Source organism: Melopsittacus undulatus, chromosome 6 (genome assembly GCF_012275295.1).
Source record: "Melopsittacus undulatus isolate bMelUnd1 chromosome 6, bMelUnd1.mat.Z, whole genome shotgun sequence".
Taxonomy (NCBI): Eukaryota; Metazoa; Chordata; class Aves; order Psittaciformes; family Psittaculidae; genus Melopsittacus; species Melopsittacus undulatus.
The window spans coordinates 53,246,587-53,262,425 of record NC_047532.1 but is presented as its reverse complement, the minus strand read 5'-3'; the positions used below and the strand labels follow the sequence as shown (position 1 = coordinate 53,262,425).

General features: G+C 41.1%; 1 protein-coding gene across 1 annotated transcript in view; it reads left to right on the top strand.

Moving 5' to 3' along the window:
* Nucleotides 1–15,839, top strand: part of NYAP2 (neuronal tyrosine-phosphorylated phosphoinositide-3-kinase adaptor 2) — a 142,702-nt gene that overhangs the window by 60,547 nt on the left and 66,316 nt on the right. Inside the window, exon 3 of the mRNA XM_005150206.3 lies at nucleotides 2,876–3,174. Coding sequence (XP_005150263.1) covers nucleotides 2,876–3,174 — 299 coding nt within the window. The remainder of the gene's footprint in view (nucleotides 1–2,875; nucleotides 3,175–15,839) is intronic.

Below are 15,839 nucleotides of genomic sequence, written 5' to 3'. Positions count from 1 at the left end.
TGTGCTGTAGTGGGACATATACCAGCCCCAGCCAACTCCTGTAGTTGCAAGCAGGAAGAGTATATAAGCAAATAATTTCTGTCTAGTTTCATGGTGTAACATCGGCAGTACTGTGTTCCACAGGTCTCAATGGAGCATTGGCATGCTGCTGCCTGAGGACAGGGGATGCCATGTTTGAAATCTGCCATCCAGCTTTTGTATTTGTTCTCTGGGTATGAGTCTGGAATGACTCCTTTCTCTGTGCGCCACAGTGGATTTCAGTCTCTATTACCGAGATGTGGACTTGGCACTCCACCTGATGTTACGCTTGCACTTGCTAGTCAAGCTCTGCTGGGAAACACCCGCTGCCCGACACTCAGGAATCACTACCAGCTTAAGTCCCAAACATAAGCTTTTTTGCAATCCTGAGTGATGACCTTAGCCCAGGACCAAGAATTAGAGGTTAGGGTTCCTCATCTTGGGGTTTACAGTGCCCAACCATCATCTGAAGTTTGGCTCCTACACTCAAAGAGAAATGGACTGTCTTTTACACATGGCTGAAAAGAGGGAAGTGATGCCCTGCTGATTTTTAGTAGCTGAGCAGAGAATATAGAAAAGCAAGACCAGATCTATTTCAGCAAGAGGCAGAATAACAAGTTCTGTTCTCATGTGTAACTGCAACCTCTCTTTGACCTGCCTATAGGCTGTTTATTCTGGAGTATGCATAGGAAGCAGGTGAGATAGGTTTTCATCTGTGATGTTGAAAAGAATTCAGTAAAGAATGAAAAAAATATGGGAAGGGAAGGAAAAAGGACACAGTTCAGTTGTTTAATGAGATATGTGTGTTTAGACCCTGAACTTATATTTTGAAAGCTGTTACTTCTGGAGTACAGGATGCAGCAGTCTGGCAAAAAAACCCACATTTCATATAAATGCAGTTCTGCGTATTCTTAGGAAAAGGATGAAACATCAACTCAGTGGATATTGTGCAAGTCCATCCATAATAGAATCTGCCTTACAGTGTGTGGTTTCAACACCTTCATGCAGGAGTGAAGTAAATGCAGCAATTAAATAGTATAACTTGATGAGAACTTTAATGTCAGAGACATAGCAAACTGAAATTCTGCTTGCTAGATGTGATTTGTCCAATGGACTTAAGGAAGGAAGCAGACTCCCCACCTGCATTCTGCAGCATGTTTGGATAGTAATCTTCTCTAAATAATGTGACAGGCCCTTTTTGTAGTCCAGTATCAGAGGATTATATTATTTTCAGAACGATTTATGCAAGATTAGTGGAGACCTAGTTAATCATTTAAATTAGCTACAGGTTTTTTATTAATCTTCAAAATAATGAGCTCTACCTTTTGATCTTTGTGTCTGCAAATCCCTCTGGAATTGATGCCAATTAGGATTCAGTAATAACTTGGTTATGAACATGGATCAGTACATGCATATGTGTGGCGTGTGTGTGGTGTGTGCCTGTGCAGGTGGAGAGCAGTACATATTCAGTTAGACCTGTTCACTTGTTACTGATTTGGAAAGTGGATCTCTCCACTCATGGAAAATAGATAAAAACACAAGGACAGGAGTAAGCAAAAAAAGATTCTGCTTTATTATGTAGTTGTGCATTGCATGGTGGCAATCTGATGCTTTTAGGACAATTAGACACAGCTTATGTATTACGTACAGTGAAGATAGGGGACAGTATCAGGGAATGAAGTGACCTTAATTTTCACATGAACCATTGAGAAATGTTCTTGTCTTTTAAAGAAGGAAATGTGTTCCAGAAGCAAATAAACTGCACAAGCCCAGGGCAACACTGAATAGGAAACTTGCAGATGAGCAGACTGACCCTGCTTAGAGCTTCACTCTATGTGAAGGAGAAACAGGAGATAATTAGGGCTTTCCAGGACTTTGCAGTTCTCATACTGACATTTCTACATGCGCACAGTGGCACGTACCATTTCAAACCTCCATGCAAACAGGCCTGTGTTGACCTATGTGTGTTGCCTAGTTTTTTGTGTAGTCAGTGAATTGCAGTAATTGAACTGTGCTATGGGTTTGCAGTAAAAGCATGAGTAAAAGCTGTGATTCAAAACTGATAAGCATGCATGACTATAGCAGGGATAATACCTTATTATCAGTCCTGCCATCCATGGTACAATGTAGTACTTGGTTTTTTCAGCTGAGCTTTCCTTCTTCTTTGTGTTCCTGAATGTTTGGAGGTTATTTTCTTCCCGGTGTCCCATAGCCCATTGCCTTTGCATCTCCTATACTTGCATCTTACTAGTCTTACGCTGCTCATTTGCAGCTTCAGGTGGGTTTGATGAGATGTAAATATGCAGTTTCCTCCTATAAACAGATAATTTTTTGAGCATTTCTTTCTCTTATCATTCTTTAATCTGAAGGGAAATGATTGACTGGGCCCCAAGAGCCTTGTTTCCAAGGTACATGAATGTCTGTAGTTAAAGATGAGTGGAAGGGAGTGTGGATCAATACACGATGTTGCATTTATAAAGCAGTATTATTTTTACCCTACTTGTGGTCTCTTATCTTCCTGAAAACTGAGTTCTGACTTCTGATGTTTGAATTCTTTTTCTGTAGAAAATTTCTAGTCATGGTGGAATGAAACCTGAACAAAAGCTTTTCTCAATTTTTTATTGTAAAACTCTGAGTGCGTAGCGGTGTGTGTACATTTCAATTCTTGGCAACCTACGTTGAGAAATAGAGTGCTTTATTCTAGTAGTCATCTTCTTTCAAGAAAAAAAAAAGAGCATTGCTGGTTTCCAAATTCAAAAGTACAATCTGCTCCTCAGAAGCAGAACTGAGACTGTGGTTCCAGGTACAGTTCAGGCAAAGGTGGATCATTTACTTATGTGTGTATTTTCTCTTACAGCATAGGTGGAGAAGTAGCAAGAGGAAATGAAGGAAGCTACGTGGGGAAACATTTCCGCATGGGATTTATGACAATGCCTGCTCCTCAGGACAGACTGCCACATCCTTGCTCCAGTGGCTTTACAGTGAGATCCCAGTCTCTTCATTCTGTTGGAGGAACTGATGATGAAAGTAGCAGCTCTCGTAAGCAGCCACCTCCAAAACCTAAGCGAGATCCCAACACCAAACTGAGCACCTCTTCTGAAACAGTCAACACTGGAACAACAAGTAAAAGTGGGAAACTACCGGACAGGACTGAAGGTAAATGCTATAATTCCTTGGTAAAAAGGTTTATGGTGACACAGTGTTAAGATTATCCTGTTGATAATTTGTATTTAAGGATTAACTGTAGTTTCCCTCTCTGTGTAACAATTCCAGCATAGATATCCCAGATCACTGTACTCTACATTTTGGACCTGTGGGTAATTGCCAAACATTGACATTTCTCACAGAACAGTACCATTTATATTTCCTGGTTATATACTGGAGAATTAGTTGTATTATTTAAAATGAAAGGCAAAAGAGATTGCTATCAGGTAGCAGTGTTACCTGCACACCAGCTAAAGACCACTCACCATATCACTAACACTGTTCAAACCACAGTTCTGGACAGAGTCCTCCTCAACAAATAAGTGAAGAATAGAAATGATAAAATACTGAAAGCTGCGTGGCCCTGAAACTCTACAGCAAGGAAATATTATCCGACAGTAAAATTGTACCTGAGATGATATAATGTATTGCCTAAGCTTCTGTTTGCATGTAGGTCTACATTTTCTCTTCACAGTTACATTGCAGCCCAGTTACATTCTCATTCCTCCTAGTTCCATTGCAGCCAATGCAACATTCAGAAGAAAATAAACAAATGTGTTGAAATGTGTTGATTAAGGGTATAACTTCCTTACTCTGAACTACTAAAGAAGAGCTAACACTGTAGGGATCTTCTTCTTCCTTTCTTCCATGCTGGAAGTCCATTTTGTGCAGCAGTAGGACCAGCTGTACTCCCTGCTAGGAGAGATCAGGATGACTGTGATTCACAGTGTGAACTATAAGAAGGAACCCTTATGGACAAATGGTTTTGATCAGTGCTGGTCTTTCCTACCGTGTTACATATCTGTTTTGACATCCCATGCATTATGTTGTGCTCTTAGTGTGTGCCCCTTTTGCTTCCTCTTGTGGCCAGAAACGCTTGTTAGCTGCATTCAGGTTACAACCCCTGTTAAGCAAATCTGATTTTAAAAAGTCATTGGTGATAACAAAGATGCAAAGCAATGTGTAATTCAACTGATGGCACATATGTCTTTGACTGCAAGGTTGAGCACAAACACTGAACAAACTGTAGATATATTTAAGCTGTTGGTGGTGGTTATTTTACATATGACATTTACCATTACTTCCATAGCTTGTCCTCCACTGTGACCATTACATCAACTCCACTGAACAGACTCACATGACAAATCCAAGAATTGAGTAACTGCCCTTAATAAAAGCAGTTTACCACAATTTTGCTGGACCAAAGGCTACACAGCAACCATTCAGATTTGTGCCACAGACAGATTTAAAGTCTCATATCAGAAAGTTTCAAGTCCTTCATTTAATATAGAAGGAGAATTACACGGCACAAGCTTCTTGGTCTGATGTGCTCTGAGGAGAAACAAGAGCTTCTAAGTTTCTCAAAAGTTCTTTTGAAAAATACTATATTTCAAAATGTTTTTAAAATCCTTTAATATATTAGCACTCTTTCTTCCTGAGTCTGCACAACCAGAATTACAAAGGCTAAATTAAGTTTGTCTTGCAGACAGGGCAGTAAAATGGGCTCTAACATTTTCTGACTTGTTTAATGAATATTCCTGCAAGTGTGCATTGAGTTGCAGAGTATATTTTGCTCTTTGGTATAACCGACCTTCACATTATCTCTGGGATAATTAGGAATGAGGTCTGTTTTATGCCCACCCCCTAGCCCTTTTCCTCATTTACTGAGAAGCAAGAGTCTTTGAAAGCCTTAAAGTAGCAATAATAATAATGATAGAGATAATTAAAATACATTCAAGTATTCCACAGATCTCGCAGAAATTATGGCAGACTCCTTAAGCAGTCATGTAGTTAGGTAGAGCCATGTCCTTACGAAACTGGATCTTCTTCAGCACTATTGATATGGGAGATTGTGAAGATTTTGCTTCCTTTCCCTCATCTTCTCCTGCCATCTGAAATCTGACACTAAGGACGTAGTCATGTCACTTCTGACAGATTCCAAAATTTGTAATTGATTGGCATTTCAGTTTCTAAGGCCTGCTTTCTGTTTCTCTGCTTCCACTCTGTACAGGTTGAGCTTGATCTATTGCATTACAAGATGGTTACGAGTGGCATGCATGGTGCTGTAGCAGGTTCACTTTGTATAATCTCTATGACAATGGCATTACTACACCATAATACTAAGTATTGCAGAGCACCTCATCTTTGTTACTGTAATCAAGGTCTGAATATTCATAGCAAGATCTCTGGAAAGAACTGGTTAATGGTTAATACTCCATCACTAGCATAAAAGGTAGTACCTAAGTGTTGCCTTTGAGTGTGACTAAATGCTTTCATGGAATATTGAGAATCTCTATGATACTTAGTATATGCCATGTATTGTATTCATTCTGCAGGTTTACACATAGTACTGCAATAGAATCATAGAATCATAGAATAGTTAGGGTTGGAAAGGACCTTAAGATCATCTAGTTCCATCCCCCCTGCCATGGGTACTTTTAAGCTATCATGAAGAAGTTCCTCAAGATTTTGAAGTGACAATCCATTAACTGTTATTTTCATGTGTTCAGCATGCCTGCCCTGTTTGTGTGCATCTGGTTTTATATATGCCAGACTTACAGGAGTTTCACCAGAGTCTGATACATAGAAAGTAAGATCAGATTGTAAGGGGGTTAACTAAGCAATCACATTTTAATGTCTGAGGTATACTCAAGGTGGTGTTTGGATGAACAAACTAAAATGCTTTGCTGTCACCAGGAAAGGCTTCATTATTGCTTATGCCCTCCGAGGTAACAAGTTTGTTGTGATGAAAGAGTTTTCAATCATCATCTGGCTAGCATAGGAAAGTTTGTATAAAACCTGTAGTCATACATTGATGAGGGCATCTAAAAGTGAGTAGAACCAGATGAAAGTTAATTCTCTGCAGTATTTATCTGATACAAATATTAAACCAGCTTTGTCCCAGAATAGGAAATTATTACTGTTGCTTTACAGTTAATCCCAGCAAATAAAGTATCTGAAATTGTGTGTAGCTTGAAGAAACCTGTGAAGGTCTGATTCTGCAAATCTTTTTTTTTTTATCTGTGCAAGTGGTGAAGTTTTCCCATATCTGGTAGTTCTCATTCTAGTAGCAGTCTTTGAATTCAAAAGGTTGTAAACCTGTATCTTGCCAATTTCAGGTAAGGAAGTCCATAGGATACAATACTCATGTTCTTTTGGGAAGGTCTTTGGAATGTCAAGTCCAAGAACACAGAGGCTTAACTTGGTCGTTATTGTTGATATTGTACCCAAATATTGTATATGCATGTGGTATTCCCAGGCTGAATGGCTACAGCTTTTTCCAGGAGCTATGGGAAACAATGATAAAAACCGCTATTGTTTCTCCACCAACTATTGTGGAATCTTTACAAAGGAGTTGTCACAAAATTGTTTCCAGCTCATTTTTTTTATGGCAATGCAGAATAATTCAGACTATGATTTCTATTGTCTGACCCTGTGGCTATTTTGAAAAGGAATTTGCTACATTTCCTAGGCAACCAGGGACAGCCTCACCACTAATTTTTATTAAACATGTTTACTTTTTGCTTTTTGATAACTATCCAGTTTACACAAACAAAACCAGTTACTGATGGTAACTTTCATTCTTTTTCTGATCATGGTGAAGTCCAAATATTGAATCCATCTCATCATAGTAACCACCATTAATATTAGATAATGCTTTGAATGTGAGCCTGACTTTACTGCAGAAGTAAGTGGTGGAAGAAATTTGGTCATGGGCTTGAAAGACCTCAGGAAGTACAGATAGCATCAGTAGCAGCCACAGTGGTTCTGTACACTTTCCCTGTAAGTGTACTTGCTTCCAAATTTGTGGGAGTGTGAGAATCTTCTTTCAAGTCACAATGACATGCATTAACCCTGTCACATTGTGCAGCAGTGTGGTAACACTTCGGTTAGTGTATTCCACCCCAGTCTACCTTGGCTTTGCCTGAAAGATCACCCTACAGCCTAGAGGAGCTCTCCTTAACTTGAGTTTAATTTCACTGCTGTGTTTTCACACTTTCATGTCCCTTCTTAAGCTTCAGTATTCCTTTTGACTCTTCTGGCTACCTTTCATATGCACCCACTGAACACCTTCCCTCCAGTGGATTTCTCCCCAGTGACAGATTTCTAGAAAGTTGTTTTAAAAAGTGTGGGTTGTCTTTTCTGCAGAGTTTTCAGACTCTGATAGGAACAGCAAACAAATGGAGCTGTGCCCCATATATCACACATTGGAAGTGAGAAGTGAACTGAAAGGGTCATTTTAAATAACATTTCAGCATGGAAGGCCTGTCTAATCTTGATCCCAAAAGGGGTTTTATTGAGAAAATGCAGGAGTTTAATCTATGTGCTTTCAGTGCCCAATCTTACAGAAAAAAAGAATTAATAAAACAGTGTAACTGGTGAATGTAACCAGCCTCAAGCAGTGGGTTTTATGTGAACCCTGCTTATCCACCAGAAAGGTTTACAGATCCACTGCAGTGCAGTCATAAATGAAGAGGTATCAGTGAATTGCATTGTGAAAGTTAACTTTTTGTTAAAATTCTGCTTAGTAAAATGGGTGATGACTACATTATACAAGCATATAATACATATAAATAATGAAAATGTAAGTTTTATGTGCATGCAGGTACATGCAAATATGTGCATACAAATGCAAATTAAGACTCAGTAGCATTTTCAAGATGTAGCACAGGGTTGTTGTTCTGCTCCTGCCAGAGCTCACAGGAAGTTTAGGTCTAAGACATGGAAATACTCACAGGGATCCCCACCTCTTGAAACTCATTCAGTTTGTTCAGTGCTTTTCTTCCAAGTGTCATGTGTGGAAGAAGCTACCCTTCTTGTCTCTTTCTAAACCCATGCAGTGGAAGCCTTTCTGTCTTGCTCAGCAGTCTCTAAAGGTGGGAAACTTGTAAGGAAAATATTCCGCTGGAGAAGAGCAATTACAGTAAGTGCAACTGGGGTTGCAGTCCAGCTGGTGTCATAAATCTATTTTTCTGGAGACTCTGCATTGTAAACTTGAACTTCGATACTGCCATTGAACAGAACTTGCTGGTTTTGCATGATGCTGGTTTCCTTTTATTTTCTGCCTCACTGAAGAGTGTATTTAACCTGAACTTTAAAATAGTGTCCTCTGCAGTAACTATGCCATGTCCTTCCTTGTAGCCAGATCTGATTCCTGCATCTTTTCATCCATGCCTGCTAAAGGAAGAAATGTCACTAATGAGCCCTATTCAGACATTAGAAGTGTAAAGCAACTGAAAGATGAGTTACGGTTGGTATAGCTATGGGCAGTTTTAGATGCTACTGCTTCTGGGCTATCTGCTTGGCCTCCTGCCAGGTGTGACAACCCAATGCTGGCGTAGCAGAATGCGATATTTTAGGAATGTCTCTTTGAGACATGGATGCTCCTGCACAACCCTACTGATAGGCAGAAGCTGTGGCATGGGAGTGGGGCAGGGAAGTCTGGTAAGATTCATCTTTCAGTAGGTTTAGTCAGAGACCTGCACAGCAAGCATGAGACTTGGGCAGATGCTCTTGGAACACGCTCCCTCTTGGTGAGGATCAGTCATCACTGTGGCCTATGATGCTGTTGCAGTGCCAGGGTATGGGTCTGAGGACAGGGAAGGGCAGGCTGCATGACAGAATGGAATGTCCCCTGTGTGTCACTGTGCCTGAGAGGCCTGAGTGCTTGCATATTGTGCTCTGTATGTTTTTTAGCTTATTTTTCCTCTTTCCTGCAGTCTGCTCTGTATTTTAAGCAAAACATTTTGACCTGTGAAAAGCTGTAGCTAGTGTTCAAGTTAGGTGTATAGGTATAATGCAAGCTGGTATTTAGCAATGCATAAAGCAGTGTCTGTTTTCATTTATATACCTTAATCTGATTTATCCATTATTTTTTGTACACTGTAATGTAACTCTTGCAGACTGCAAGGCTTGAGAGGGCTTAACTTGAAACTGTGCACACTGGTAGAAGGCAGCTGGCAATGATGGAGGGAAAAGTCAAAGCCAGCATCAGAAAACACAATACCCTGTTGTCAGTAGAGTGAGGTGGAATTGGCTCTTAACTGCTCTTCAAAGGACCACCTTGTCTGGCCAGGTGTCACAGAGATGGATATATAAGATGCTTCAGCAGCACTAGAGCACTGCAGTCTCTACTAGACACCTAGAACTTCTTCCCTTTGTTCAGCCCTGCATCTCAGCAGCCTCCTTGCTGCCAAAGTGGTTAAAAGCCTGGAGGGCAGTGATGGCCTGACTTCACTGTGGGACTGTGCCCAGCAATGTCTCTGCTCTGTGTCTGGCTCATTTGGTTGCTGAAGCAGTTTATTTCCACTGACCCACACTCTAGCAGGAAGACCATGACAAAGATTTCAATCTATTCTCTAGCATTTAATAGCTTTAGAGATTTTTCAAAGGCTTTGCTTTTTTGGGGGAAGGGGAAGTAGTTGTTCAGTGTTTTGGGGTTTTGTTTTCTTTGCTTTTGCTGAGATTTCAGTTTGCCCCTCCCTGCAGCAAGTCAGTTTTCAGATTGCAGCTCCCAGAGCTGGTTACTTTCCTGTGTATACCACTTCCTTCATCTTTTCAGGTCTGTTTTCTGGTCCCTCAGATAAGTCAGGACAAGGGGGAAGGAATGAATGAAAGGAGCAGTTCTTATAGCTGTTACAATAGCTTTCTGTGCAGAGCAATGAACACAATGTGATTTTTGGAGGGATTTATAAACAAGTTTTGAAGTCACACAGGGAGTATGTTCTTACCCTCAAGGCACATATGCATACTCATTAACGTTAATGGAAGTTGCAAGCACTGAACAGAAAATAGACCATGCAGCAGTAAAAAGACATGAAGATCTAGTTACCCACCTGGGAATTGTGTTGTGCCCAAGACTTGGCAGTTGGTACTTTAGCTATGTTGTGCTAGTTTATCCTGTGTACTTAGTATCTTTTTTTCTTTCTTTTTAATTTAACAAATTTGCTTTATGTATTCCTCATCTCTCTTTTCACATTACGATGTTGCTCATTTGCTGAGAGATGCTGCATCTGTGTAAAAAAGCACAAAATTAAATGTGCAGCCCCCCTGCAGTACAGATATCTCTCTGCTCTCAAGGTGATGGAAGCTGGGATGTTCTTGATAATGGAAAAACCTTAATAATGTGAGTTCAGGGAGTGTTGTGCTGATTTACCAGATTGACTGCAAATACATCCAGTCCAGGAGGAGGCTGCCTGCCCTACACTAAGGCTAGTAAACCCTGCTAAGCACTTGATTCATGCTGAGTATGTGGGCTTTTCTGCACTGTGTACCCTGGTGTTCTAGGGCTCAGGAGAATTTATAAGCGTGGTTGCAACTGCAGGCCCAGACCGTGCTTGAGAATTCACACCATTCTGCCCTGGAATTAGCAAACCACCTAGGAGGTCAAAACAGTGTTGGATATAATGCAGACATGCTGAGTGGGAGCCTTTCTCCAGGCTGTTGCCACCCTGAGGTCTGCTGACTGTGCAGTCACTGTAATCTGTGGAAACGCAGCAAGGCAAGGAAATGTGAGCCACTTACTCATGCAGTCAACTGGGATCTAAGACACAGTTTTAGCACAGGTTTCACATTGTATGAAAATCATGAGGATGCTTTTATAACCACCCCAGCCCTGGAAGTACTTCAGCTGTGCTCTTGAGGTGCCTGAATCCTGAATGACCACAATGAAGAGCAAGTTTCTGAAGAAAGCTATCACATGGGTGCTTTTGTCCACTGCATGGTTAATTTGCAGCCTCAGTAGGCAACCCCTTTGTAACTGGAAGGTTATAGTGTCAATAAATCCACTCATTATCATCAAGTCACTCTGTGTTAAGCCTGGAATACTGCGAGAAAAAGGCTGTAAGTCATCATATTTGTGACTATTTCATTTTTTAGTTTGTTTATACCTCAGGGAATCATAATGCTTGCCTTTCTCAGCATTTCCACCTGTGAGCTGAAATACTATGAAACACTAGATTCCTACTTTATTTTGCATTGTTGAATGGCTCTGAAATCAGGGCCAGGAGAGGAGGGGAGGAGAAATCTGGGTAATTCACTTGCCTCATTTTGACAACCCTTCAGAACTTGTTAAGTAAAAGAAATGCCCATGAAACTACAAAAATACCAGTTTTAGAATACTTGTACTACACTTCCATTTTCCATACTGTCTTTGTCATTGTCTGTTGAAGACATTGAAGACAAATGAGTAAGGCCTTGAGGGATCAGACTGGAGTCCTAAAGTCCCTGTTTATTCTCAGAGCTAATATGTGATAATAGACATGTTTGGCAAAACTAATCTGAAATTAAAGCAAAAAAACACAAAACAGCTGCACTTTTAATTCTACAACAAATACATTGGATTTCCACCTCTTTATCTTACCTTATTTCTAACTGATGTCTTAATTCTATTCTCACTTAAACAACCAAATGAGACAAATCCTTATGGAGGGAAGCACAACTGACCTCTCAAAGTCTTTCGTGCCAAGAGGTTGATACTGAGAGGGTGGAAGGGCAATTACGCTGCACTCACATTGGCTTTACTGGGAACGCATGGTGCTTGACAGAATCATGTCCCAAGATTTAAGTCTAGCTCCAGGTGAGATGCTGTCATGGCTATCCTCTGTTTCATTGGTAATTTCTTTCTGATGACTGTTTGAATATAGTGGTCGTGGTTGGTGCACTGGTTTGTGGCTTTCATCTCTTCCACTTGGCTTAATGCTGGATGACATCAAGCAACATATGCCTGACATGCTGCAATTGTGTTTGGCACTTCACGCTTTCTGATCCATACGTGTTCAAACAGTGCTCTGTTGGGATAACGTGCACAGCAGTGACAGCTCAACAGAGCACAACTTCCTTTTTGCAACACCGTCAGCTTGCCTGGAGGTCACGGTGTACCAGCCTGGGCTCTTCATAGATGCACAAGAAAAAAGAAAAACCAAGCACATGCAATTTTTTTGTGCTAATTTTAGTGACCATAACTTTGAACTGCTGGCATGTTGAACAAGAAGCACAACCCCCATAGTCCAGACTGGTTTGCAGCTGGCTGCTGGTTCAGGGGGAGGCTTTGCAGTGGGAAGTAAAAAGCTGAAGCATGGTCTACTTGACATAGCTTACTGTCCATTTCCAGTGCAGGAGTATAATATTTGCCAGGGGTTCCATCATTTCTCCAAGATAAAAATTAATACCTTCAAATTCACAACCAGCTTGTGTGTAACAGTTGAATAACTCTAGCTTCTCTTATGCTTAGTAGTAAAAAAGAAAAGTGGTAGTGCAAGTACAGCCCTCTCTGAGCAGAGAGGGAACAGTATAACCTTTGGGTTGGTGACACTTCCTGGGATGAAGTAGATTCCTGGCATTTTCCTCTCCATGCATAACTGCAAGGGGAGCTGTCTCCCCTTTCCTTTTGGTAGAATACCAATGGGTGGCTAGCCTTAGGATCAGTGTGGTGGTGCCAAAATGTCTCCTCAACTGGGAAAGTTTTAATGGGTGTGTGTTTCTGCTTATGACAATTGAGGTCTCTTACTGCTTGGACTTTGCTGAATGACAGTAAGTAGCCATTTGATTAAACAAGCAAACAAACACAACAAACCCAAAGAAAGCAAACATACGAATGTGCACCAAGCACAAATTTGAAGTTATACCACCACTGTGGATTAAAAATCTTGATATTGTGTCTAGCGTGTTTATTTTCTTACGTATGAGATTTTGCAAGCAAAAGCATGGAAGCTCCAGGTATTCTCTGGTTCTGAATTATTTGTTATTTTCTGTTAAGGATGAGATAATTTTTACAGCTGTTGTGAATAAGTATATGTAGAGACTATATGCTGTAAGATCCACATCCTGCGAATATGTGCTTGCATGTCAGTAAATGTTATGCCAAATGGAGAGTTGTGTGGTGTAAATGGAGGAACAGGGCTCTTCACAGCTCTGCCACTGGCTTGAATGGCCTTGAGTATTTCACCTAGCTCTTGGAGTCCCAGACACCTCCTGTGTAAAATAGAGATAGTGACAAAGGCTTTGTTTCATGATGCAGTTTGCAGCCAACTTGTGATCAGAGTATTTCTGCTCACAGTGAAAACTTGGGCTGATGGGGCACATGTGAGTGCTTTCATGAACAGTGCTGTAGAAAGAGGCTTTTGAGCAGAGAAGGAATACATGAAAGACTGTTCTTGCTTAATGTGAAATTCCACACATCTGGCAGTGTTTCATTTGTGAACTCAGGGCAGTCACTGTGAAAATGAGGACTTCAAACAGCTTCTTAACACAGGAACTGGTCAATTTCCTTTTCTCAGCCTCGTGTTGATATCACTGATGCTGCAGTACACAAGAGTGGCAGAATCTAGACTATGGTTATGAAATGCTGAATGCCATCAGTTTACAGCACAGACTGTCCCAGGAGGTGGTAGGTAACAACCACCCATCAGAAGTTAGTCTGTTCTGTGCTGTCCTCTACCAGAGGCTATGCCTCAGTTTTATGAGACCTTTGCTTCTGAGCAACAGCAGAATGAAGAAGGCTATAAACACTGGGTTGCAGCAATAGCTTCTGGTTTTGTATGGTTGTGCAACTGCCCAAAGCATGAGTGCATCCGTATGCCCTAGTGACAGTAGGAGTAGATGCTAGTTCAATCATAATGGGAAACTTCAACAGCTGCAAGATGGGATAAAAAGGACCATTTCTTTCAGTGAAAAGTTGCTTGGCAAAGGAGTTGATAAGATATGTTATCTGAGAAAGCTGACTGGGATAACATTTTCAGCAGTCTCAGTGGCAAAACTAGCATTGGTTTGTCCCTACGCCCATGCTATTCCATTCTGCACTTAGCTGAACCATTAAGGCTGGTTTAGGGGCTGTGCTGTAAGGTTGGATGGGTCCAAATTACAAGTAAATGGGAAGGAGAAGGGAAAAATGGAAGAGAAGGAGAACAGGGGGAAGAAGAGTGCTGTGTGTGTGCTTGCTGCAAACGCAGTGGGGGAGACACAGGGAGAAATAATAACAAAGTTCATTCATGTAAAGAGCTTTTGGAAGCAAATGGTGGTTTTGTCTTTTTCTCCACTCATACTCAGGTGGTTGATGCCTGCTTCTTCCTTTAGATAATTCACTAAGATCTTTTAGCCTGTGATACTGTTTTTGCTTTAATTGCCTTTCATTTACCTCAGCTTTCCAAACATTTTTGCTAGAGAGCTCCGTATCTTGTCATTGCTCCATCTTCTGTCTTCTGCTTCCTGGTATTCCTTTTCCCTTTTTTTACAGGGTGCTAATTTTTGATCAGTTGTCTTTATTGCGCCCACTAATTCTGCCTGTAAGTTGAACTGAACAGGTTCTGCAGTCATGAGTGACGTAGGAACAGCTTCTGGCAGCAATGTCGCTGTTCATTTCTGTGCCCTATCTTTGTCTTTTCATTCTCCATCTCATCTCTCAGGTGGCACAATGAGATTAAGCCTGGAATTTGCAACAGGAGAGGGCTCTCCTGAAGCTTTTCTGGACCTGCATACAGTACTTTCAAAGTGGTACTGTACACTGCAGCTGTGCCAGGTGAATTTATAGTGAATTGGGATAGCTGCAGGACCCTTATAGATCAACACCATTACAGTCTCTACTAGTTTCACTAGACCACTCTGCAAACAAATGCAAGATGCAATGATAGATGCCAGGCGCAGAGAGAAACTCTGAGTGGAAGGCAGCTGATGATGTGTGGCTTGTCGGTAATTTTGTCAACATTTTACTTAGAGTTGAGTTATAGAGAGGAGTCACCCTTATAGAGATGGCAGTGAAATGATTAGCTCTTCCTAAAGTCAGTTGCACCAAGTGTTTTGGTAAAGCTCACCCTCTGACCACAGAGCTGTTACGTCTCCCGGCGCTGCTGCCTGCGTGTGAGCTGCTCTGACAATGCTGTCTACTTCAGCTATCATTATAATCACCCAAAAGAAGCTCAGTGACAACCATCAGGAGCTGCTTCTGCCAGGGTCACCTTGTGTCCTCACTGTAGAGGCAAGACTGCCCCTTTAGATGAACTCTTGTTCGTTGGGCCCATTTGCTTTCTGGATGCTCCTGCTGTGGTGACTCATTTGACCCCTTCCATCAAGCTTGTGCTTTGTTTTGAAATGTGAGCTGCATGTTGGAAGGACCATGTGTCATTCAGCTGCAGCAAGAGGCTTTTAATACAACAGCCTCAAGGAAAAGAATTGCACAAAGCCCACAGAACTTCTGGGGGAGAGGATGTTAGTGAGATCTGTTGGTTCCTTGTCACTAGTGGGAGATGCTGAGGAAGTGCAGCAGCATTTGTGGGGCTGCTGTGCTTGTGGGATACTTGGACATTACATTTCATGTTGGAGTCACCAGGCGGTCAGTATTCTGCACAATACCACCTCAGTAAGTCTGCCAGCTTGATTTAACAGGCTGCGATTATTTTAGAAGCTTGGCAAACAGATAGCTATTTATGTAAGCAAAGAATGGATTTGACCTACTTTTTGTATCTGTAAGTAGATGATAGGCGTTACTCTGGATCTGAAAAATGAAGAGTCTCATATCTTTGGACAAATTATTCAAGTCTTTGCATATAATCATTCCTAGTGTTCTGGACAAGTTATTCATAAATGAAAGCAACAATTAAATCAAGTGAGCAAATACGGACTAT